Source organism: Ursus americanus, chromosome 11, assembly GCF_024610735.1.
Source record: "Ursus americanus isolate L20-20 chromosome 11, mUrsAme1.1.p, whole genome shotgun sequence".
In the NCBI taxonomy this organism is placed as follows: Eukaryota; Metazoa; Chordata; class Mammalia; order Carnivora; family Ursidae; genus Ursus; species Ursus americanus.
The window spans coordinates 69,031,306-69,056,209 of NC_142137.1; the positions used below are offsets into that span (position 1 = coordinate 69,031,306).

Consider the following 24,904-nt stretch of genomic DNA (forward strand, 5'->3'; position numbering starts at 1 on the left):
CGACCTCGGAGCTGCCCTGAGCCCGAGCCCCCGAGGCCCGCCGGCCTCCCGGCCTCCTCCCAGCCCTGTTTGGCCAGAGGAGGAAAGTGGGTCTTTGGGGGGGGGGGGCTGCCCGGGAGAACGGGGAGCAAAGCCCGTACTGCCAGACCCCAGGGCCGAGGATGTGAGATGACACAGAGTCCTGACAAAAGACTGGAAACAAAAGCTGCTGCTTTCTTCTTCTCACTCACGGTGATTCAGGGCTCCAGACTCAGGGGGTCAGCGGGCACAGAGGGTAAGGTCACAGAGTTCATCAGCTGGAGGCAGCTGGTGCCAACAGATGGCCAAGAAATGCCAAACACAGCAAAATGACGCCAAAACCCTGGGCTAGCGGGGTGTGGGGTCAGGCTGAACCCGGGTGAGGACCCAGGTGAGCGAAGGACCCGGGAAGGTCACCAGAGCCCTGCAGTTCCGGCGCTGAGCAGTAGAGGGCAGTGTTTGCTCGGCCTGCGTGTGCAAGGTGTGTGCGTGCCTGTGTGTGCGTGAGTGTGAGAGAGAGAGCGAGAGAGCGCGCCAGCAGGCAGAGGCCTGGATCCTAGCTAACCATCCTTTGTCCCCGTTTGCCCTTCTAGCTACCAGCCCCAATCAGCCGGGAGGAGCTGCCAGGGGAGAGCTATTCAGGTGGGGGTGCTGGGGTGCGGTCTCCTTGCTGCAGGGCACGGGGGACACTGGGATCTTCCTTACCTACATTTCTCAAACTCCTCACGGTGATGGCAAAGCCCTTGGTGCGTGGCAGCAGGTGGTACTTGAGGCTGGGCAGCCCCTTGGCTTGGGCCACCTGCATGCTGATCTGGTGCTTCTTCTCCGTGAACCGCGTGCCCTCACAGTGAATCAGGAACTGCAGCAAACAGCGCAACAGTCACACGCGGCCCTCGTCACACACGCAGCCCCGGCTCACACTCGTTCTGAGTCACACGCCGCCTCCCATCATACACATATGGTCCCACGGGAGCCCCTATGGCCACAGCAGGGATGGCCCCCGGCGGCTACGCCTGCCCCTGACCTGGGGGTGCGGCCCAGAGGCTGGCCTTCCTCTCTGCGTCTACGTGAGCTGCGGAGACAAAATGTGCCACCTGAGGATAGCAGAGGAGTGAGCATATGTGTGAGTCTGTGTGTGAGTGTGTGTGTGGATACGTGTGTGAATGTGCCGAGAGCATCCCAAGTGTGTGTGAGCGTGACAAGAGCATCCTGAGTGTGCATGACGAGTCTCCTGTGTGTGACAAGAGCATCCTGAGTGTGAGTGAGTGTGACAAGAGCATCCTGAGTGTGAGTGAGTGTGACAAGAGCATCCTGAGTGTGTGACAAGACTGTTCTGAGGGTCTATTCTGCAACAGTTAGTTCAGAGAGAAGGACCGGGTAGCGTGTGACAGGGGGCAGGCCAGCCGGGCGGGCTGTCAGGACAGGTGTAAGCGCGCCGGGCTGCTCACATGGGAGTGGTTGGGGGCTGGTGAAGTGCGGACGGGGGTGTGGCTGCCCAGGGTCTTACGTACGAAATACTTCTCGGGGTAATCCCGGAGGTGCAGCAGGCTCTTGGAGACGGTCTTGCGGTCTTGCTCCCACTTGCGCGTGCAGAAGACCATCTCTGTGAAGTACCACATCCAGCCAATGATCGGGACGTAGGCCAGCTCCTTCTTGGCCAGGACTTTGGAGCCCTGAAACAGAGGAGGGGGCCCAGGGCGATTTACAGAGATGTTCCTAGAAAAAGAGGGGCGGACATACTCTCCAAAGGCCTAACGGGACAGTTCAGCCACTGACCCTGCAGCCTCCACACCGGTCAACCAGAGGCCAAGGTTGTGCTCACTCTGCACGGTGGGGCGGGGGGAAGGGTTTTCGTGGGGGTGGGCAGGCATCTGGGCGGCATCAAGAACAATGAGGGACATGTAAGGGTCACAGCGATGCTCAGGTCATTTTCCAAGCTGGTCAGGCAGTTGTGACACCAAACTCTTCCCGGAGATCTCACCAGTCCTCAGCCAAACTTGGCTCTGTCAGCAGGGCAGACATTATTCTCCTTTCACAGACTAGGAAATGGGGTCTAGAGGGCTCTCTGGGTCCTAGGGCTGCAAAATGGGGAAGCCTGGACTTGAGCTTGGGCTACCAGATCATGTTGGAGTCTCTCCCCCATCCCTTCCCTGGCTCATTTCTAAGCTGCAAGTGGGGCTGGGACTCCCACCTGAGACTGCCCGAGTCTGGCTCAAACCGCATGGACTTGGCCCACCAACAGGCGGGCCCCTGGGGCTGCTCGGCACAGGCCCCTCACCAGCTGTGCCAGGCTACGTGGCCTGTGCTGGCCTGGAGAAGACTAGGGATCCGGGGCATCGTGGGGGCAGGGGAGACACAAAAACTGCTTTTCATCTAGCGGGTTGGGCTCTGCATTTTTTACCCTTAGTTTTAGAATAGGCCAAGATACTCTCTGAGATGGCAGTCAGTGATCGATGGCACAGGTGAGAGGGGCAGTGATCTGGACAGCCAGGTAGCCTTAGCGTTGCTCTTGGTGACAACTGTCTAGTTCTGCCCTGAGCCTAGGAGGCCTGTCATGTCCGCAGCAGTCACACAGCTGCAGCTCAGTGAAGAGCAATGGGCCATATCCCCCTACCCACCTGCACAGACCAGAGAAGCCACAAACAGCCACTTGCCCCCTTTCTGTTCAAAAACCCAACAATAAACATCATCCCTCACGGTGGGAAAGACAAAGACAGACCCCTTTCAGGTTTAGTGTCTCCATGTTTTGATGGGTTTTGTTTTTGTTATTCTCACAGACCCAACATGCAAATTCTCTCAAAGAAGAGAAGCCATCAAATCCGGGGCCTGCCCCCAGAGGACCTAGAGGCCAGTGCCCGTGGGTCCAGAACTCGCCGTACCTGGGAGGAGGCCTTCCCACGTGCTAGGCACAGGTGATGCACGTATATAAATTCTACTCCCTTTGACGTCAAAGGACTAGATGCCCCATTTTCTAGATAATCAAACTGAAGCTTAGAGACGTTCAGTAACTTGCCCGGAATCACAGAGCTGACAGCCGGGGAAGCTGAGCCTTAGGCCAGGTTGCTTACCGCAGGGCACCATCCGGGGGAAACGTTCATGCCCACCAAGGCACGGGGCCAGACACGGAGGGCTGCCTACCCAGTGGTCACTGTCCCCTCCTCTTTCATTTGCAGCCTCCTTCTGCAGGCTCTGGGGGTGACCATGAGTGACGTCGACCCAGCCTCGTGTCCCCTGGACCCTTTAGCCTAGTATGGGCATCTGACCCAGTTCCGATAAGGAGGCTCAGGGGTCTGCTATGGTGCATGTGTTCTGAGACTTCTGGGAAGATTTTGCTCCATGACGAAAAGAGAGATGGCCAGGAGGCCCACCATTTTTTCTGCAATGACCATGGTCGCTGAGTGTGTCATGGCTTTGACCTCATGTTGTGACCCTGAGATAAGAGCCTAGAAATGCTGAGACCATTGGAGCCGCTGTGCCAACCCGGGAGGCATCTGGCTACAGCCCTGCTATCATCTGAGGGAGCAGAATGTCCTCACGGCCAGAGCCCCGGGGTCAGGGTCTCTGTACATGTTGAGCTGACGAGGGCCCATGACAGAGTATCAGTCATGTCACTGGTAAAAATCTGGCCTGTAGTCAGCTTTCTTCTTTTCAGCATGGGGTTACTTTAAATCCTAAACGCATGAACTAATTATCCCGACTTGGGCTTTCTCGTGCTAAAATGAGAGGGACGTGCCTGTCCCTCAGAACACAAAACCAAACTGCCTTGGAAGTCACCACTGTGCCCATAGGAGCCATTTAAAAGCCTATCAGCGTGTGTCCACTGCCAGGCTTCAGGTCGTGGGAGACCCTGTCGGCCTTCCCTCGACCCCCTCGACCCCCTCGTCTTGTCGGCAGGGATGTTCTCATGCTCTCTGCGTCCACACTTCAGTTAACTTCCTACTCATGGCTTGTGAGACGAAAACAAGAGAGAAAATCCCCCCCAATGAACTAAACGTATCTTCTCGGTAGGTTAGGACTATGTACAAAAATGGCATTCCTGAACTCATTCCAAAAATGCTGTACAGCAACATGGAGGGATTCTAACAGATGATCTGTTGTATAACCAACAAGGGATCGTATGCTTAAGGGAGCAGCCACTGGGTCTAGGAAGATGAGTGGCCTCATGCGGTCAGTCCTAGCTGTGTGGTGGGGAAGTACTTTCAGGGTATTTCCTGCTAATGGAACTATCCCACCAGACCCAAGTGGGTCTTAGTGGTTGGCCTTTGATAACCTCCTGCCAAGAGGAAATGGAACGTTGACAGTGACCAAAGAGGTGAGCTCCAGAGTCTACGTGTCCATCACTGTCCTACTGTGTTAGAGAGAGTGCTGAAAATCAGCCAAACGTCCCACAGTAGAAGAGCTCAATGAACGACGGTGTATACGGCAGACCGCACATACGGTGCGTAACGTGCTACTGCAGAGTCCTTCCTGTAGCCTGTGGGCCAAAGCGGCACCACCACCTGTTTTTATAAATAAAGTTTTATTGGAACACGGCCACTCTCCTTTGGGTACACACCGCCCATGGCTGCTTTCACGCTGCAACAGCTGAGTTGGAGAGTTGTGACAGGCAATATGGTCCACAAAGCCAGAAACCTTCACTATCCTGCCAGTTACGAAGTTTGTCAACCTTGGATTTAGAGCCACTAAAATTTGTTTCCTTGACTATTTCATAGCTGGGGAAATGCTTATTATAGAATACTAAATTTTTGAAAGGTCTGGAATCAAAGCTGAGTCCATAGTCTGATTACAACTACATGAAAAAAGTAAAACAGAAAAAGAACAGTAGCTATAGCTGAGTGGTCAAATCAGAAGGGATGTTGTTTGTTTGTTTTATTAGATTTTCCTGTTTTGTTTTTTTTTAAAAGATTTTATTTATTTATTCGACAGAGATAGAGACCGCCAGCGAGAGAGGGAACACAAGCAGGGGGAGTGGGAGAGGAAGAAGCAGGCTCACAGCGGAGGAGCCTGATGTGGGGCTCGATCCCATAACGTCGGGATCACGCCCTGAGCCGAAGGCAGACGCTTAACCGCGGTGCCACCCAGGCGCCCCAGATTTTCCTGTTTTTTATCAACAGAATATTTTGCACTGTTCCTCTAACAATGCCCCTTCTAAGAAGTAGTTGACACCAGCCCATTCCAACGGTTTGCTTCTGGAACATAAGTAAGACTAGATCAAAACAGCCTATTTGACGATGACGATCAAAAGGAACAGAGGAGATATTTCTGTTTTTATGTTGAATTAATACATCTTTCAACCTCAAAGTTCTGGATGTTATCATTAGGCCTAGCCCTTGATGTCGACTATGTTTATTTGATATAAGAAATGTTTTAAAATATTAAGGTAGAAACTTTTGCCTTTCAAATCAAAGACACTTTACTTGATTTCCTTTCCTCAGCAGGGATAATAGGATTTGGAAGGCTTTGAAATCAGTCCCGGTTTTGATCAGGCTCTATTACGGCCCAGCTGTGTGACTTTGGTCCAGAGACTTAACCTTCCTGGGCCTCGATTTTCCCAGCTGTATTATGAGGAAAGGAATACTGGCCTCAAAGTGTTGCTGTAACGATTTAATAACATATGGAAACATACACAAAGGTGTTGAGTTGACAACCTGACAACAGGTGTTCAATAACACATGCTATTATCACCACCACAGAGTAAGCACAGGGCCTAATCGTCCCTTTCAATTCAACCCATTTCCTAAACCATGCTTTCGCATATGGTAACAACAAAAGGTCGCAGGTATCCAGCACTCCCTGACAGGCAGTGTGCTGAGAGGTTTACAGGAGTTCACTCATTTAAGTCCAAGAGACTAGAAACTTACTACTCAAATATGCTTACAGTCTTCCAAGAAACTCAATATTCCATCAATATCGTGACCCTCCCGGGCCAAGCAAAGGTTTCTGTGTGGATGGCAATGTCTTCAGAAAGAATGTATAAACACAATATCAATTTCGTTTATTCTGGATTTCTTTTGAGGGTAAATCTGAGAGGATTTACTGATGAGTGTGATTTACCACAGGCCCATCTAGACATTAGCATGTCTGGAAAATCAAAAATGTTCATAGGAAATGCAACTTCCCAAGAGGAATCCACAACAGCAGGGACCTGGCCATTTCTGGTAATTGTAGGGCATTGCTGACACGATATCACATTCTACAGTCAAAAGTTTATGAAACTTTTGAGAGTGTGTGTGTGTGTGTGTGAGTGTGTGTGTGAGACTTGTATGTGTAGAGTGTGTGAGTGAGTGTATATGAGTATGTGTGTGAGAGAGAGACTGTGTGTGAGAGACTGTCTAGAAAGTGTGTGTGAGAGTATGTGTATGAGTGTGTGTATGAGTGTGTATGAGAATGGTATGTGAGAGAGAGACTGTGTGTATGAGTGTGTGTGAGAGAGAGACTGTGTGTCTGTAGAGAGTGTGTGTGTGTGAGGGGGAATGAGTGTGTGTGTGAGAAAGGGTGTGTGTGGGAGAGAAAGAGGGTGAGCTATCTTACCACAGCTGCTCAATCAATCTAACTGAGCAGCCCATAACCACAGTTGGAACCATCCAGGTGCTCAGAGAGATAGCAAACCCCATGAACCCTTGAACACCCCAGGAAACTCTTCAACAGCTCCAGTCAACTGGTCAACCCCTCTGCAGAGACCATGTGGTGTTAGAAAGAGTTGCTTTGAAGATGCTATGAGATCCAGTACATTCCAACCCTGAGATTATGTGGCTCTTGCCTCACTTGTGTCAGCTCCACAGCCTCTGTGATAAAAAATGATCAGAATCAGGACTTTCTAGTTAAGGTTTTTCTCCAACATGGCCACCTGCCAGCTGATAAGATGAAAACATTTAGTGTTGATGCTGGGTTTGTAGGACGGTTGGAACTGGTAGGGCATCCTGTTCAGCCACCTTTCCGTGATGCTCCCGCCTCCTCTGACCACTCTGTAGGCGCCGACAGAAAACACAGTTAGGGACTAACATTGGTCAGTAGGATGGCACCTGGTCAACAGGCTGCTTGCACAAATATCTCTTTCTGGCTTCCAAACACATGGCCATTCCTCAAGGTTTACCATATGGTCACAGGAGTCACCCAAGGTCACTTATTTGTACTAAAAATACAAAAACCTGAATGGAGTCTCTTAAGTGGAACTTTGAAAGCAGACTAAAACATCCACACTTTAGCCTTTGACTTTTTTCTCGACTATGAGCTGGGCCCCATCACTGCAGAGGACTAGCAAGTCAGCCACCAGCTCATCCTTTTTTTGGTGTGTGATCTGTGGACTTTAACTTCAAAACCGTTCTGTCCACGCCACAGGTGTTTTTTAAACACCTCCTTTGTGCCAGGCATGGCACGAGGTGGGGACACCAAGGTGGAGGTGATTATCCATGGCCTCGAGATGCTCAAGTCTAGTGGGAGGAGAGAAATAGAAAGCTACCAATGTCTGTGTTACGTCTGCCGCTAAACTACATTCTTGAACAGATGTGCTCTCCGGCAAAGAAGGCAGGTCCAAGACTGGAAAAGATGGCGCTGCAACGTGTCTCTGACATGTAAGTCCCTCGAGATGGTGAAAGGCAGGTGGTAAGACTGGAACTCAAAATAACGAACCAGGTGTGTGTGCGTGTGTGCGTCTGTACACGTGCACATGTGCCCATCAGAAGGGGAGACTCCATTTGTGCCAATGAGAGTAACATACACGTGGCCCAATTCTGCTTCTACTCACTCTCTCGCTGTCTGTCTCCCTTCTCTGATGCTAAAACAGAAAATGCTGGGGACCTTACATTACCAGAAAAATCTCAAGAGAGTCAGAAGACAAAATGAACACTGTTCCACAATTAGTCACAGCCACGGGGGAAATGCATAAAACAAACACGAAACCAAAGCCCTCTCTGCGAATTCATCTCTGACTGGAGATAAGGGCGCGTTGTTTACCCGGGTGGGGCAGAGCACCCCATTGCCCGGGCTCTTGATTGCGTCTTCCCCCACCCAGGTCTCCGTCCCTCCCCCGACCAAACCTGAAAGGCTTCTGGATTTGCCTGCTGTGCAGCTGTGGAGTGGGGAGGCATCTGGGCACAAAGGAAACTTGATCGTTGGGTACTTGTCACACTTGACTCTGCTCAGCAGGGTCAGGGCTCCCGATAACGGTGGAGAGAGGGTGCAGTATCCTGCTCCCCCTTCTTGAGCACAGATCCTTGTGTCCCCTTCCCAGCCTCTGTTTCAAATGGCCAGCCTGAGTCCTTCGCCGGGTGGCCCTAGGCCTGGGCAGGTGGAGAGACAGAGCAGAAGGAAGCCAGGGGCGGGGCGGGGAGGCCAGGGCCCCGCCAGGGCAGAAGATAGTAGGAGTGTCTGCCAGCACCTCGCGGCCGGCAGGGGTTCGATAAGCAGCTGAAGGAAGCCCAAGGAGACGGGGGCATGCGAGGGCCCTGGGCACGTTAGCGGAGGGGTGTGACAAAGAGGGAACAGTCACTGGGGCCCTGGCAGAGTCAGAGCTGGTTCCCAGGGCGAACATCACAGGCTCTGAAGGTCCGCGGAGGCTTGTGTGGAGAGTAGGGAGGAAGCCCAATGGTATTGCTGCTTTAAGCACATCTGGATTTACAGTCAGTTGGGGTAACCCAACCCTGGCTTGTTAAAGACGTTGCCAGAGGGTCCGGCTTAATAAAAAAGAAGACTGGGCACCTGGGTGGCTTAGTCGGTTAAGCATCCTACTCTTGATTTCGGCTCAGGTCGTGATCTCGGGGCCCTGGGATGGAGCCCCAAGAGGGGAGGGAGTCTGCTTGTCCCTTTCCCTCTGTTCCTTCTTGCACTCTCTCTCTCTCTCTCTCTCTCTCTCGCAAACAAATAAAATATTTAAAAAAATTAAAAAGACCTTGGTGTGTCTAATTCAGCACTACAGTTTTAAAAATAAATCCAGGGATCTATTCAGTTATGAACTCAAGGTGCGTCTGTACTTCCGTTGAGCCACTGACCCCTTTCCTTGGCCAGTGCTGCAGCTGGCTGCCTGGGCCGCGAGGGATCTCGCTTCCTCACCATTCTCTCGGCGTCCTTAGCGGTGCAATGCCAGGTCCCAGCATGCCTGGCCCAATGGGTGAACACTTGGAGGCTCACAGTGCCCCCCCCCACTTGTGGTCTAATGGGTGGTGCCAGGGTACAATACGGATGATGGGATTGAGCCACTGAGGGCGGGGTGGGGGAGCATGTTTCCGCACGCAGATGCTACTGGCTTTGGCGGAGAGGCAAACCCACCCTAATGGAGCCCATGCACCGAGCTGCAGGTGTATCTGATGGAAAAGAAAACATAAAACCCTTCTCCACATTGGGGGGGGGGGGCGCCTGGGTGGCTCAGTTGGCAAAGCATCTGCCTTCAGCTCGGGTCATGATCCCGGGGTCCTGGGATCGAGTCCTGAGTCAGGATCCCTGCTCAGGGGGAGTCTGCTTCTCCCTCTGTCTCTGCCCCCCCACCATGCTCACTTTCTCTCTCTCAAAAAAATAAATAAAATCTTTAAAAAAAGAAAAACACTTCTCCACATGTAAACACTTCTCATTTCTCTGCAGCCAACAGGACCTTGACAAACGTGTGTGAAGAAATGGTGATAGAGCGAAGACAGGCAGAAAGACGATGCGAGACGTCAGTCGCATGGGTATCTAGCGCCGCTTAAATCCCATTGAGTAAAGTATGTGATCTCTCTTTAGGCTTCCATACCGATCCTACTCTTCATCGTAAGAAAACACTCAGGGAAGGGGAACTAATTCGGGTCCAGGAAACTAAGCATTATTGCACACCTGCTTTGTGTAAGGCACTCAACTAGGTATTTTCTTATATTCATTAAACCGGTACATATGTTCAGTAAGCCCTACCTCTTTACTAAGCCCTTACAACATCATGAAATGGGAATGACTAGCTGAGGTTCAGAAAAGTCAGATAACCTCTCCAAGGTCACACAAATGCAGGAGCCAGGGTTCAAGTCCGCATCTGTGGGACCCTAAGACACTGGGGTGTTTTTGGTTTGGGGTTTTTTTTTTTTTTTTTTGCCTACACATCTTTCTCTCCCCTGCCACCCGTAGGAGAGAATCTTCTGGAGTAAGTAGAGGGGAAAAGAAAGAATTTCTCTTGATACCTGAGCTCAGAAGGCACAGATTCATCTTTTAGACCGTCCACTTTTCTGCTAAGTTTTACATGATCGAAAACAAGCAGAGGAAGCCCACCATTTGGGGGGAGGTTTATAGGAAATCACATTCGTGTAGCCTTTCTAAACAACTCTGCATTGACATTTTTCCTGCAGAAAACCTTTAGGGAGAAAAGTGATCCTTTCACAATCAAACTTTAAGAAATGCTGGATTTCAGACACGTGTCACCTTTCACAGGAAGAACCATATTTAATGTCAAGGACCAGAAGCGTCTTGGTAAAACTAAATCGGAACACCAGTGGGTGGGGTTCGGTTCTAATTTCAGCGCCTGGGTGCTTTTCTGGGGGTTTATGGCATCTGCAGTTCGTTTTACTGAGAGCCGAGCCGGCCACTAGCTCTGCCCAGGAGCATGGCACCCGCCCGCTTGCTCGCAGAGGGGTGTATCACTCCTGGTCTCCCACCTCTGTCCGATGCCTCACGATCATTCCTTCACCTCGACCTCCCACTGCTCCTCAACAAGGCCCCTCGAGGCCTTGTTTCAATGTCATCACCTTCTGGAAGTTTCCTGTGTCTGAGGGGGGCAACAGTCCATGGGCTTGTAAGCACCAAAGTGTTACACCAGTTGTGAAACTACTGAAATTCCTCCCCACAGTTGGGTAAACAGAGCTGCCTCACACACCAAAACTCACCACCCGCCCCCATATTTCACCATTACTGCAGTGACCCCAGCTCGTCCGCTGGCCCTCTGGGCCCTCCCCAGCTAACAAAGGGGGGCACTGGGAATGCCAGGGGCCCCCAGGATGGTGCCGTAGGCTGGCTGGTCTGTGGCTAAATGCGCTGGCCGTCGCCCCTGCCCACCACATCCTGCCGCCCCAGGTGAGCACGGCCAGCCCTATGTCATTGCTCTCTTCCACCCCCTGTCCTGTGACAGGCACGTATGTCCCTTCTTTACTTCTCTTTAGACATCATAAAGTCACTGAAGTCACATCCACCTTTGTATCTCCACAGCACCCAGCCGTGTCTTCCACAGAAAATACACGCAGTGCTCTTCCACTGGGTAAGTATTATGAAGACGCGTACACGGCTGTCACCACAGCCATAAGAACTTTGTGGGCGACATCAGCATGCCCTCTGCTTAGGGTAATCATTCTACTACTCTCCTACTTCTCCCTGTATGAGGAAATGCAACAGAAGTTCGATCTGTTCTCAGGCTGAGCTGTAATATATATTAACTAAATAACATTACTAGTGGCAAATAGAGGTCCAAGAGAAGATGTCATGCCGTGGCATGGTAGCAGGCTCTGTGCTCGCCTCGGTGGTCCTCGCCTCCTGGGGTCCGAGCCCTCATGTAGCCCGCCCTGCTTCCTGGAGGGTGGGCTGGACTCATCGACTCACCACGGACAGATAGAATAATGACCAAGTGATGATGCCACTTCCAAGTTTGGTCACAAAAAGGCTGCGGCTCCTGCCTAGTGTGCTTTCTCCCACTCTCTCTAGTTCTGCCTGCCTGGGGATAAGCCAGTGGCTGCATCCAGGGGTCCAGGGGAAAGCTGAGAAGAAGCCCAGAGGAGGGGTCATGCCTGGCAACAAACACAAGGATGGCTGTGGTGGCAGGCTACCCCTGCAGCGAGCCTTCTGATGAGATCGCCAGCTTGGCTGGCGGCTCATGAAAGACCCCTGCCACAACCCCCAGGTGAGCTGCGCCTGGATCCCAGACCATACAAACTGAGGTAAGACCTATTTGTGTCTTAAGTGGCTCTACTTCGTGGCTTGTCACACTGCCATAGATCTATCTGGCCTCTTTAACGATCTGAAGAGAAATATCCCAGTTGGCCTCCAGGTCAACCTCCAGGCCACACCACCCAGCCGGGAAACATGGACCCTGCCGGCTACTGCGTACGGAGCGCTTACCTGTAGCCTCGCGCTGCTGGAAGACCCGACAGACGTGACCGTGGGTAGCCTGCCGTAACCCGTAACCACTGTGAAGTGACGCGTACATATTTTACTGGGGCAGAAAGATAGATAAATAGGTACCGGAAGCTTCGGAACCCTGAGCCTCTGCATTGCACACCACAGTTTGTGAGACACTCTAGAGACGTGCCCTCCTAACTGTCCACAGGCCAGCGCCTCCTCAGGGAGGGAATAGTCAGTGTGTTCCACGAAGGTCATAACCAGAGCCTTCGGTGCCCTGGCCCAGGCCATGAAATGCCAGCTCTGAGGAGAACCAGGGCCTCCGGGAACAGGCCCCTGGAATGACCGTGGGGGGCCTCAGATGCCTGTAAAAGGTTAAAAGACCTTTTCCTCCTTTTTAAGAAAATCCCATCACTTTCCCCCCAAAACTAATTTCACATTTAGTTACCCCATTCTCAAGAACTTTGGCAAATTTCACCTGCTTCAATTTAAACTCACTTCTTCTTGGGCTGTGACATGTGTGGGTGGAAACTGCCCCGCCAGGAACCTTCTCCTTGGCTCTTCTCTTCTTCTCTAAGAAGCAAGTTCCCCAGACCCCAGAAGGATCTCAACATCAGGCGTTATTTTTAAGAAGAGATCAATCAGGCGCCTTTTCTTTGAAGGTGATTTAAGACCAAGGGTACCGCGGAACAATTAACATAACAAGCTGCGGCTTTGTATCCCCTTTAGAGTGGCGGGAATGAATGTGCCACCTGGAAAGGGGCCAAGCAGCTCACCTGGCGTCATGGCCTCCCGCTGGACCTCAGCTGCTCGAGCACCGTGCGGGGATGGGAACTGTTCCCTGCGCGGGGACAGGGCATTCCCCTGGGAGGAGAGTCTGGCAGCCTCCCCCTGAGTTGGCCCAGCCCCCGACCCCGACGAAGGTCACGGAGCCTCCCTGTCCTCTCCTGGCAGCCACTACTCGGCCAGCACGAGGCGTCCTTAGAACGTGCAGCCACGGCACAGGCTGGTGTAAGGTGCTTGGAGGAAAAGGGAAGGCGGCCACCTCCCGTCCCTGTCTAGACCCTCGCTCCAGTCCTGGTGGGGACTCCAAGGCTCCAGGAAGCACATTAGCAAACATCCAGAAACCTGAGGCCCCACTGAGTAGGGCTCCCCAATTCCAGTAAGAAGCAGACACGCTTCACCCCCGTCTGAGGCTTCAACCTGCCTGCCTCGTAGCCTGGCAGTCTCCTAAACCTCCAAACTTCTAGAACAGTCTCTGACGGCAGTGCTCACACCCCTTCACTGGCAACCCTGGCTGCTCGGTTTTTAATAGTAAGAAAGGCAATCCGATGATGATGGTGTTCACTTATGGAATCACAGCTGGAAGCGAAAAGTCTCGGTGCTGTTGGCTGGACGGCTGTCCCGTTAATAACCTTCCGGCCACCTCGGTCTCAGTGCTGTGTGCAAGCTGGGAAGCCATCAAGGACTCCAGAGTCTCTGACCTGTTCCTGACCCTCTGGCCTGGGTCCCCTCTCCTGGCCTGGGACCCCTCTCCTGGTCTGGGTCCCCTCTCCTGGCCTGGGTCCCCTCTCCTGACTGTTCCTGACCCTCTGGCCTGGGTCCCCTCTCCTGGCCTGGGACCCCTCTCCTGGCCTGGGTCCCCTCTCCTGGCCTGGGAGACCCTCCACATGTTACTTCTCCCGTGAGCACACCGCAGGAGTCCCCTCTTGCCATCTGTTAGTGCCCGTTTCCCTGTGGCTGCATGCCTCTGTGAGTTTCTCTATTTTGCCTTTGCTCTGTTAGTTCCTGCCGGGTCCCTCCCTGACCTAGCGAAGTACTGACAGCTCTCGGTCCTCAGAACGAGCCCCGTGCAGACCATGAGCCGGGAGGGAATTGGCAGCCTGGTCCCTGTGCCAGTTGGCCCTGGTCGTTTTCTGACGCAAAGGCTCCAGGGCCCCCGAGGCACCCGCAGCTTTTCCTCCTGATGCCTCCCTGGGGTGAGGAGCAGAGCTCTGCGATTAGACTTACTCGTCACCATCCTGGAACCAATGATTTAGCCAAACGGAGGCTCTGGGAGTGTCTTCACGAAGTGCAAATAATAGCAATGCGATAAGAGTTAGGAATAGCATAAACGCAGCGAACGGTACCCGGAAAGAGGTCATCAAGCTACCGAGAGCACAACGTGGACGGGACAGTGCCTGCAGATCCACAGCACCTGCTGTGCCCTGGGGCCTCCTGCCCCGGACCGGATGTGCGTTCACGTTCGGAGGCTGGATACCTCCCAAAGCCACGTGGGAAGCCCGGGACACGTCGCCTGTCCCTCAAGCACACGGGGAGAACCAGGGCTGGGAGGACACTAGCACGCCAGGAAGTCTAGCTCTAAGGCAGGAAAACGCATATTCTAGCAGTCAGGGTGCAAAGATGCCAGGTACCCTTTCTCCCAAGACAGAGGAAGGACCGCGTCCCAATCATCCACATCCACGATGGGGTTCGGATGGTGACATTTTAGGGGGAAGTCTCCTCTTGCAGAGAACAAAACCACAAAACTGTACTTGAGATCTCTGCCCAGGGTCTCTAAAACAGAGAAAGGCAGATGCTAGAATGTTCTGTCTTGCTCCTGAAAATACATTTAGCACACATGCACACACAGATATCAAGTTGGAACTGGAAGAATAAATAGGAAAACAAAGAACACTGTTGGCAGGAAGGCTTGTTGCTTTCCTAGAAATCCTTTCAGTGATTCACCCACAGGCAATGCAGCTTTCTAGAAGTCTCAAGGCAAGCAACAGTGATGGAACTCATTGTTTCTATGGCTTGAAAAATGGCAGAAGACCTCATTTGCCTTTTGATAGTTTAACTGCATCATAATGAGTATCATTTGTCCCAAAGATGTGAATGGGACTTGGTTCTAAGCACATGTCCTTCTCTCTCCTTTTGCCCCCAATTTAAAAGTGCATAAATGTTTAAAAGCAGATACAAAATGTGTCCCAGGCTATACAGTTCTCCTTCACCAAGGGTCTTCCCAAACAGGCCAAGTCAAAGGCACCCCCAAGCGCCACTGGCCACTCTGAGACTCCACAGGCACATCAGGGACTGGACCCATGGAGCCTCCCCGCTGGGTCAGACCCGGGGACTCTCATCCCAGCTCCTCCTCCGGTCTCACATCTCCTCTGCTCTGAACACTGTGATTTGATCGACCTGGTCCACCAAAAACAACATGACATGAGCAGACACCCCGGTTATCTGCAGGGGTGGCTCCCAGGTGCAAAACAGGATCGCCAAGCTCTGGCGCAAACTGTCCCAGCCCTTCCCCACCCCGGGCGAGCGCGCGTTGCAATCCCTGTTGCGACAGCCCAGCGCCGAGACAACTTCAATTCGGTTATCTGAGAGAGGCGTGACCAAGACACACCTTGCCGTTTTCGAGGGGACAAAAAGTCAACTAAGAAAGCCCAGCCCCAAAGGCGTGCGAGAAGTCAAACGAGTTGGAGGACACAGAATTTCGTATTTCTTCTGAATTCTGCCATTGAAACTCTCTGGCTTGAGGATTCCACACTCTAAAGCCCATAAAGTTGAAAAGGCAGGGGTGAGGGCGGTCCGTGAGCCGGGGAGGACAACAGCTTAGAGATGAAGGACACCACGAGTCCAAATCCAAACCTACTTCATCGCTGTGGGACCTCGAGCAGATTGTTCAAACCCTCTATAACTCGGTTTTATAAAAAGGGATGTAAATTCATAATATCATAAATATCTCTATAAAATAATCTCTATAAATAGTAAATATCTCTATAAAAAGTAAATAAATTGTGTATAACACATGGAGCACATAATAATCACTGAATAAACATCATTATTGCTCGTGAGAAGACATTCATCTTGATTCCAAGCAGGAATAAAAAGCAATCGGTGACGAACATTTCATCAGGTGGAAACCGTGAATGCCCCTGCGATCCTGGATGACTGAGAGCAAAAAGGCAAGTCATAGCGGTGAACAGGGGAAATGTGCGAGGGGGAAACGTGAATCCAACTTACCCCTAACACCCCAAAGCGTTCGGCCAGGCTCCAACCACAGAGAAAGTCAATCTCAAACTTGTGGTTCAGAACCACGATGGCATTTTCCTTTCCATACTTGGGGTAGGCCTGGGGGTCTGTGTGGATGACGCACTCCGTGCCCGACCACCACTCCAGCAGCATCACCAGCTCTGGAACAAACCACAACAACAGACAGACGTTTATTTCATGCATCCCTGGCGACCAAGGCTCGGTTCTGCTGGGCCGGGCTGGCGCAAGGCTCTCCCCTCCCGCCTGGGGCAGAAAGAAACTTTTAGCGGTCAAGTTCTGGATCGTTTCCGCCCAGGCCCCTGTTCTTGGCATGGTTTAGAAGCAGAAGGAGAACGAGAAAGGCTCCACCACAGTGTCCAGGGAAGGAGAGCAAGCACCGAGAAGGCAAATGACTTGCACTGCCTGGTGACGTGCCTGGGGAGAGGTCAGCCAGAAAGCCGAGTCCCTCAGGAATGCGCCCTCGTGTGCACAGCGCTCTGAGGGGGCACGAGGTGATGTCCGGAATTCTGAAGATCCTGGGAAATGACTCGTCAGGACACTTACAAACTCCATCAAAGAACACGAAATACCTCATCTCTCTCTCCCGTTCGTGATGCTTGTGAGCGCCCAAAATAATGAAGACCCGGGTGTGAGGAAGCGAGGTTCCATCAGGGCCACGACACTGCGGGCCTAAGTGGAACTTAGAACACTCCGTGTAGGAGCCTGTGAAAACAGAAGTCCTTTCTTCGGGCAATAATGACCAATTTGACTTTATTCTTCAGGGATGGCTTTAATCCTGGTGACCCATTCCCAACCTGGCTGCTTCAGGAAACGCCCATCTATACGGTAGAAATTGTCCAGAAAAAGAGGGGCACGTTGGCGTAAAAACTGTATCTATGTAGGAGCTTTAAGAGAATTTGGAAAGCTGAAGGGGTTCGGCAGGTGGATGGGTGGGTGCGTGGCCCCTGCCAAGGTCAGAGCCCTGTTTATCTCTGGCTCGTGGGGTGCACATTTATCAGAGGACTCACTAGCTACATACATACACACGCGCATGCACCTACACGCACGCACCTACACACACATGGGCACACACACGCGCGCGCATGCACACAGACAGACAGACGGGCAGGTGCAGTGTTGACTCCAGGCAAACCTATGTTTTAAAACCTTTCTCCTTGAAGCTGGAGACTGATGCTTTCTAACTGCTGTTCTAGAACTCTCTAGAAGGCATTGCATGCTAGTTTGTGAGCAGTGAGCACTGTGGGACTTTGGACAAGTGAACCTCCTGGTGCCTCGGTGTCCTAATCTTTAGAATGGGTCACTTCACAGGCTCCGTGAGGATTCGGGTCTATGACACGCTGCAGGCACTCCACGCAGAGCGCAGATGAAGGTCCCAACAAATCAGCCCCTCAGGATCCAGCGTTATCATTAAAAACAAACCAACACCTTCCCCTTACTTGACAATGAAAAGTGTCTGTCTATTCCTTGGAGAAAACGCCAAGTCCCCAGTTGTCCAATAGGTGGTGACATCAGTGGGACCTCAGGTGGCAAGTCAGGGAAGGAGAAGTTAAGTGCATAGGGAGGGCGGGAGGGGCAGGCAGCACTGCCAGCCAGGACTAAGGGCCAGTTTGTTACCACTGGGTAGAAGGATGCTTGTATTGCCGCACTGATTTCTTCTAAGAGACAGGGCGGGCAGGAACAATCTACTCCGTTACTAGCCACAGAGCACAGATAAACCCCAAAAGCAGAACTACACAGGCATCCACCAGATAAGGCTGACCATTCCTGTGACTCACATCCACTGCCATTCTGCAAATAACCCCTGAACGCCTCTCCGGGCCCCACTCCTCCCCACAGCGTCCAGGCAGCGCCGATGCACACTTTCCCCAGCGCCCTCCCCGGGACTTAGAGCGGCTTGTGATACAGCGTCAGATCAGCTCCCTGATGGCAGAGCACAAGCCCTGGGCGCAAGGACTGCATTGCTGGTTCTTCCAATGCTGGCCTTAGTCCAGAACCCAGCCCAGTGCCGGCACACTGATGCTTTCAACAAACACCAGTCACCTACTGTGTGCAAACACCATGCCAGGTGCTGGAGGCGTGGCTCGGACGCCTGCCCTCCTGGAGCCGACCGCCCAGGGGGAAGAGAGTTCTCCACTCGCAAGGCGGTGTGACAGAGAAGGAAAGACTTGTTCACAGGATGGATGGTTGCTGAATATTGTGCTCGCGCATATGACAGTCAGACAGTCCAGGCTCCAGTCCTGGGGATGCCACTCACCACTGGCTCATTTCTCAATGTCCCCTAAGTCTCCCTGTCCTAGTCTGCATAATAGGGACAGGAAAAGCATTTAGACTGTACCCGAGACTGGGGGTACTAAATCAGATTACGTTGTCAAGGCAGCTAGCATAATGCTGCACATAGTAGGTAATTGGTAAGTGGCAGCCTTTTATTACTATGATATGCATGGTGATTTTATAGCACGCAAGGTTCTGCAACCACCGAAGGCAAGAGGGAAGGGGTGGGGGAGGGGAGCCAGACGGAGCCAGACCGAGAGAGACGGGGAGAGTGTTACAGCGACTTCTGGACTAGAGTGGGGAGCGATGATTTATGGCTTCATAATGACGGCAGTGAGAAGCCACTGGAGCATTTTTAAATAGGCACACAGCAGCATCTAATCTGCATTTTGAAAAGCTCACTCTGGCTGAAGTGGGAACAGACTGAGGAGCTGGGCTGAAGCAGTGAAGGGGTGGGTGCCGCAGCCCAGTGAGCAGGTGATGGTGCCGAGGCCAGGCAGCTAAGAGCGGAGAAACAGGTTCACAGGACACTGTTAGCCATATAACTAAACACTAAATCTCACCCACTAGAATTTTCTTTCCTTTTTTTTTTCACCAAAGGCTTTCAATTTTTTTACTCACAATAAATACATTTATAGAATCACATTGTAAAAGAATTTAAAAATCCAGAAGTATATAGAGGAAAAGGTGAAATTCCCCTTGATGGCTTTGTGACCTGTCAATTACACTAGGCTGGACTACATTTCCCAGACTCCTTTTGTGTTTGTTTGTTTCCAGTTATGGGGGGCCACGAGGGACAATCCTGGGTGGTTTGGCAGGTGGAAGGAAGGCGTAATTCACACACATTGCTGCTGATCTGCTGATTCACCTCCTCGGCTCGAAGCGGCAGTCGAGCGGGGCTGCAACTGCTCCTCTCCTTCACATCCTCCTCCTTCGGCTTCTCTGACTCCCGGGCCAGGTGTGTGTGTCTGCTGGCTGACACAGGGCCCTCAGGCCATCAACACCAGACGCAATGAGAACTGACATGGGATTCAGTGTGTCCTCGTAGGGCTTCAGATGGTGCTTGGGGGTTCCAACCTTTTGATCGCCCCATCTTACATCCATCACGCCTTCCTGACTGCCTTCCCTGGGGCTTCAAGCTCCAACATGAGCCGCAGAGACCACACCCCCAGCTGCAGAGACAGCCTGGCCAGCCCCGTGGTGTAATAAGGACCATTCCCTGCGATCCGTCCCTGCACAGGTGGGTGCGGAGCTCCCAGAGGCTCTGCCCTGATGAGGCTCGTCCTCCTCCCCACCCCCAACCCACTCGCCTGTCCAGGGCTAACCATTAGGAAGAGTTTGGAAGGAAGCCTTCTAGTCCTGTTCCTAGGCGTTTACACAAAGACACGCGCACACACACACACACACACACACACTCATAAGTTTCCCATTCACAAATGGGTTCATACTTTATTGACCTTTGTAAAAATATACATATAGTAATTTTCTCCAAAATGTATATTCTGGATCTGTGAAATCCTCACATTAAGTCTCTGAGACTGGGAGGCACCATTACTATCCCCGTTTTAAAGATAAAGAAACAGAGGCACAGGAACTTCTGTTCAATATATGAAATTGTCATTTTTTTCGGGTCAAAAATAGCCAGAATGACAACTTCACAAAGGATAACACAGGGGCTGCACGGCAGTTCATGCTATGGATATACCGTGATTTATGTGGCCATTCTGCCATTGATTAGCATTTTCCCCTTGTTTTTTTACTGTTACAGCAATAAACATCCTTGAAAATGCATGTTTTAGACAAAAATATTTGTGAAAGTACTTCTCCAGCATAGGTGTACACAAAAGTAGAATTATGGGTTGAAGTGTACGCATATTTTAGAATGTTACGGGTATTTCCAAATTGCCCTCCGAAAAGATCTACCAATCTACACTTAAATCAAGAGTGTGGGAGAGGGTCCGTGTCCTACTGCCTGGAACTGACGTGAAGCTCCTTGCAGGCCGGAGCCATGCGTGTCCTGCAACATGCATTCCCATGTGGGGTATGCGGTACTGTCACTGACCCTGTGAGAGCCTCCAGGCAGCACCCGTGTCTCCTCATCTTTGGTCTCTGCCACCCTTGTCCCCACACCCCACATGGCAGATATTCAGAAAGCTTTTGTCTTTAGTTGAATGACTTACCGGCTGATGTTTGAGTTGGATGTTCTTACATAAGTAACGGCGCACGACTTACAAATACCCCCATGAATTAAGGTTTCCTTTACCCTGTGGTGTGGCTGCTCTCACCGCTCTGGGCCAGGGCCTGGCTCAGCCTTTCCCTCAACAGTTTCACAGCCAACCGCTGGGCAGCACCATCCTTCTAGCTGAAGGGCACCTGCCTCGTGGAGCTGCTCCCATGGGAGGGGTGACATCTGTCATTCCAGTGAGACGCACTCCACACCACACGCGTCGGATGTCAGGGCTTTACAGCGGCCCTGGGCTCAGGGCAGGCATGGCGCCCCGGGTCCTCATGCACAGGGCTCTGTGGGGTCGGCCAGCAGCCCCCTCAACGGCCTGCCTCGCCTGCTCCCACCATCTGCCCTGGGCCCCACCCTCCATGGAAACGGGGGTCCCATCTCCTTGCACTCTTTGGAACCTCCAACTCAACTTAGGAAGTGGCCCAAGGGCACCTGTGCAAACGATTCTGATCAGAACTATGGGCAGGTGACTGGTGCCAAGGACGCCCGTAAGGAAGCAAGGTCCTTCCCTTGCGTATTTGGGGGGAAAGGGCTCGTCAGCAGTTGTGGATTGCAGACCTATCAGCTGGCATGACGATGCTGGGAGTCAACGACAAACGCTATCAGAGCAAACAGAAGAGAAGCAAAATCAGGTCTTTGCCCCCACAGCATTTACCATCTTGTTTGTGCACCATACCAATTCTCGTGAAGCAACCAGGAAAAAGCAATAGGAGCTTTTATCTAACAAGAAGTGGAGCCAATAATTGAGTAGTTAATTAAAAAACACACTCCTAGTACAGCTAGGAATGAAAACAATGCATCAAATCAAACCTGAACAGAGGAAGGGGGGAGGGGGCTCCTCTGACAGCGCCAGACAAGGGCCCTGAGGCTGCGGTGCTCCCGTGAGGGGCCCGCACTGGGAGGATGCTGGGAAGATGCTGGGAGGAAGGAAACCAGGCTGGCAAAGTTCCCGGGGGCTCCCCGGGCTGGGCTCACACCACCGTGACTTGGCAGTCACATCTGGGCCATTAGGGTGAGCAAGTGCAGGGTCTATCGGTGCACATGGCCACTCAGGGCCCAGCCCCACGCGTCCCTGAGCACGGGCAGGGCGTTCTGTACGGGCCCCGGAGCTGCAGACTGTAGGGAGACACGAAGAGACAGGACAGCTGTGAGGGCCCCGCCCAGGAAGGTCACTCGGGAAAGTGGCTGGGATTTGATTTCTCCAGGGTCAGGTGCCAGCAGGTAAAGAAAACATGGCAGACAGATCCTTTGCTGACCTCCAGACTCCAGGTCCCCTGGCCTGGGCCTACTGTGTGCGGTGATTATTTGCTGAGCCAAAAAGTCTGCCACCCCAAGGATGAGCCAGCCACGGGGAACTAACGGCCATGAAACAGAAAAGGCAAAGAATGGCAGAAAACTCTGGAGCACGGAGAAGCCACTGTTGCCCCTCAGTGACGTCCTCATGGAGAGCCTCCCTATCTAGAGCTTTCTGCAGATGCCTCATGGTTCTCCTTGATCAGCCTGTTCCTGCTCTCCGGTAAAGTGGGTGGTGAATGGGTCCACATGGGATGGATGATGGCTGCCAGGGGGTCGTGCACAGACCACGAGCCATCCACACCTGGTGTCCTCAGACCCCGGAGTCACCTCTCTCCCGGCCCTTCCTGACGCTTGTCAGGCACATTGGGCTGTAGGTTAGAATCAGCCTTTATTGGTGGCAATGAAAAAACTTTGATCCCTGACCTAAGAAGGGGCCTGGGGGGTATCCTTCCCTTTTCTTCGCTGCCTCTCCTCCAACCAAGAGTCTTCTCCATTCTGTCCCAGAAATCCTTCTATCCGGGGCACTGCCTCAGGTTAGGGACTCCGCACTCTTTTCTCTGGCCTTGCCGTGGCCCAGACGCTGTGGTGACAGCAGGCTCTGCACTCCTGGGGCTGCTGGTGGCTCTGCGGTGGCCCAGCCAGGAGACGCCCCCCCCCCCAGGCCCTGAGCCTCTCTCAGCTTCCTCATCTGGCTGGCTGAGTGAGGGGGACACCCACGAAGTTCAGTAGGTGCAGACACTTCGGGACTCACATTCTGTCCAGGTTCTGTCCTTCCTACATTCTCATGTCTGTCTCGGCCCTTGAGAACATTCCCATATCACCATCAACGCAGACAGGGCTGCCCCAACTCTCAAGCCATTTTACTGTGACCTCAGAATAAATCTAAATGGAAAGATCAGTATTTGTTCAAAGATGGAGGAGATGCCTGGGAGGCAGGAGAAAGGGAGGCGTGCCGCACACGGAGTGAAGTCCTGTCTCACAAGGTGGGCAGGGTAGCAGATTTCCTCTGGTCCCCAGGGCCTCACCACCTTGTCACGGAAACCGGTTCCATCCCATTCTCCCTCCCCTCCCCTCCCCTCCAGACCCCACCTCCCCTCACAAACAGATCCCTAAGGTAGCACAATCCCTTCCCTCCACCCCCTGCAGCCTCAGCCTGCACCTTCCTACCCATCAGGAGGGGAGGGACACCCTCTTCACCTGGTCCTCCCCAGAGGTGCCCAGTGAGCCAGCAGGACCTCAGGGGCTGTCAGAAACTCTTAACAGACAAGATTTATGACCATGGCTTCTATGATATGATGCAGCAATTTTGAAATTTCCGTCCTATTTAAAAATATTCAGTTTGCCCAATTTTGCAGTCTTTATATTTCCTGTAGCGACTCCCCGAGGGCGGGGGCTGGAGCTGGCCAGCGGCTACTTCCCAACAGCTCAGCCACCCCCAATTCTACACACGAGGTGGGGGCGGGGGGCCACACCTGGCTCAGCCCGTTTTTTGCAAACACCGCGTGGGGGAGAGGCGTGTGGTGCAGGAAGAGACTTGCCCTGCAAAATCCCCAGGGGCCACAGAGAAGCAAGGTCTGGAGCCCAGAGCTGTTTCGTTGGGTTTGCTACTGTGCTGCTCAGGTTCATCACAGATCCCAAAGAAGTAGATGGATGAAAGGGAAAGTGAGGAGGGGACGCACCTATTTTCCTGTTTGTAAAGAACGAGGAAGAGGAGGAAAATGGCAGGAAGCCCCATTTCCTGGGTTAGCTCGCAGCATCCTGGAGAGCCACTGTCGCTGTCCCCATTTTGCAGATCGGGCCATGGAAACCGTGGGGCCAGGCAGCTGGCTCCACTCCCGGGGCTGGGACATGAGCATGCAGGGTGTTGAACCCAGAGCTCCGGCCACTGGTGCCCAGGAGGCCTCTCCGAGGCTGCACAGACACTAAAAGCCATGATTATATGGGGTGGGGAGGGAGGTGGGAGGGGGCAGATAAGAGGAAGATCAAAGTGGAAGGATCACATCTTGGCCTCGGGCGGAGGGTGTTCAGGCCCTTATCTGTCAGATGTAGAAGGCTCGTGGTAAAGGTGAAATTTGCGACAGCATTCACGGCATTGACCGCGTGCCTGACACAGAGCTGGTCTGCCCGTCACTCCTACAGCGACCCTACAGCGATGAGGACAAAGACATAACGACGAGATGGAGAGAAACATCTCCTTCCGGAGATGGACGCAATGAGCAACACACCAGGCTCAGCGTCCACTTCTGGACACCCCCTCCATCTGCAACCCCACACCCACCCTGTCCTCAGTTTCCCCCGACACAGCCGATACTGAGCAGCTGCACGACCTGGCCCCTCCTTGGTGTGGAGCCTGGCTGCACATGCGCTCCCTGGGGACCCTGCCATCCTGCAGACCCACAGCCAGGACCTCTCCCCTGCCCAGAGGACGCGGTGTTAAAGTCCCCTCCTGGCCCCGCACACCTTACACCGAACTTTCTGCTCACTCGTGGCTTGACGGGACTGCCATTTTCTCTCCTCTCTGCCACGCATTCTGGTAGAGGCGCTGAGGAGAAGTCTAAGAAAACAGGGCAGGCAACGTTTCTATAGAAAAGACCCTGAAATTCAGACTGTTGATCAGAGTTCTTGTTCAAGCATCAACCATACAGCATCTCCCACGTCTGGATGTAGGGGAGAGATGCAACAAAGGAAAACTATAGTTTTATAATTAACTTTATCTAACTTTAAAAGTGATATAATTACATCTATAATGATGTGTAATCTATAAACTAAGTATATATAATTCTGTGCTTCTAATAGTTTTTATAATTTTAACTTTTAACTGATAATAATTAGGTGAAAAATGAAACCTCTCACCCTCAGAAGCCCCCCCCCCCCCCAATGCAAACACGAAGCTCTGAAGTTTGCAATGCATGGTGGGCTACTGTCCCTGTCCTGAACCGAAGGCGTCCTGAACCGAAGGCGGAGGGGATGTGCCTCTCCCCTGGC

At 52.5% G+C, this 24,904-nt stretch overlaps 1 protein-coding gene across 3 annotated transcripts in view; it reads right to left on the reverse strand.

Moving 5' to 3' along the window:
* The window catches only part of AGPAT4 (1-acylglycerol-3-phosphate O-acyltransferase 4), a 120,736-nt gene that overhangs the window by 14,598 nt on the left and 81,234 nt on the right, over positions 1-24,904 (reverse strand). For all 3 annotated transcript variants that reach the window (XM_045805478.2, XM_045805479.2, XM_045805480.2), the window contains exons 3-5: positions 16,087-16,256; positions 1,530-1,691; positions 724-877 (exon numbers count right to left, since the gene is read on the reverse strand). In XM_045805478.2, the coding sequence (XP_045661434.2) occupies positions 724-877; positions 1,530-1,691; positions 16,087-16,256 (486 nt within the window). The remainder of the gene's footprint in view (positions 1-723; positions 878-1,529; positions 1,692-16,086; positions 16,257-24,904) is intronic.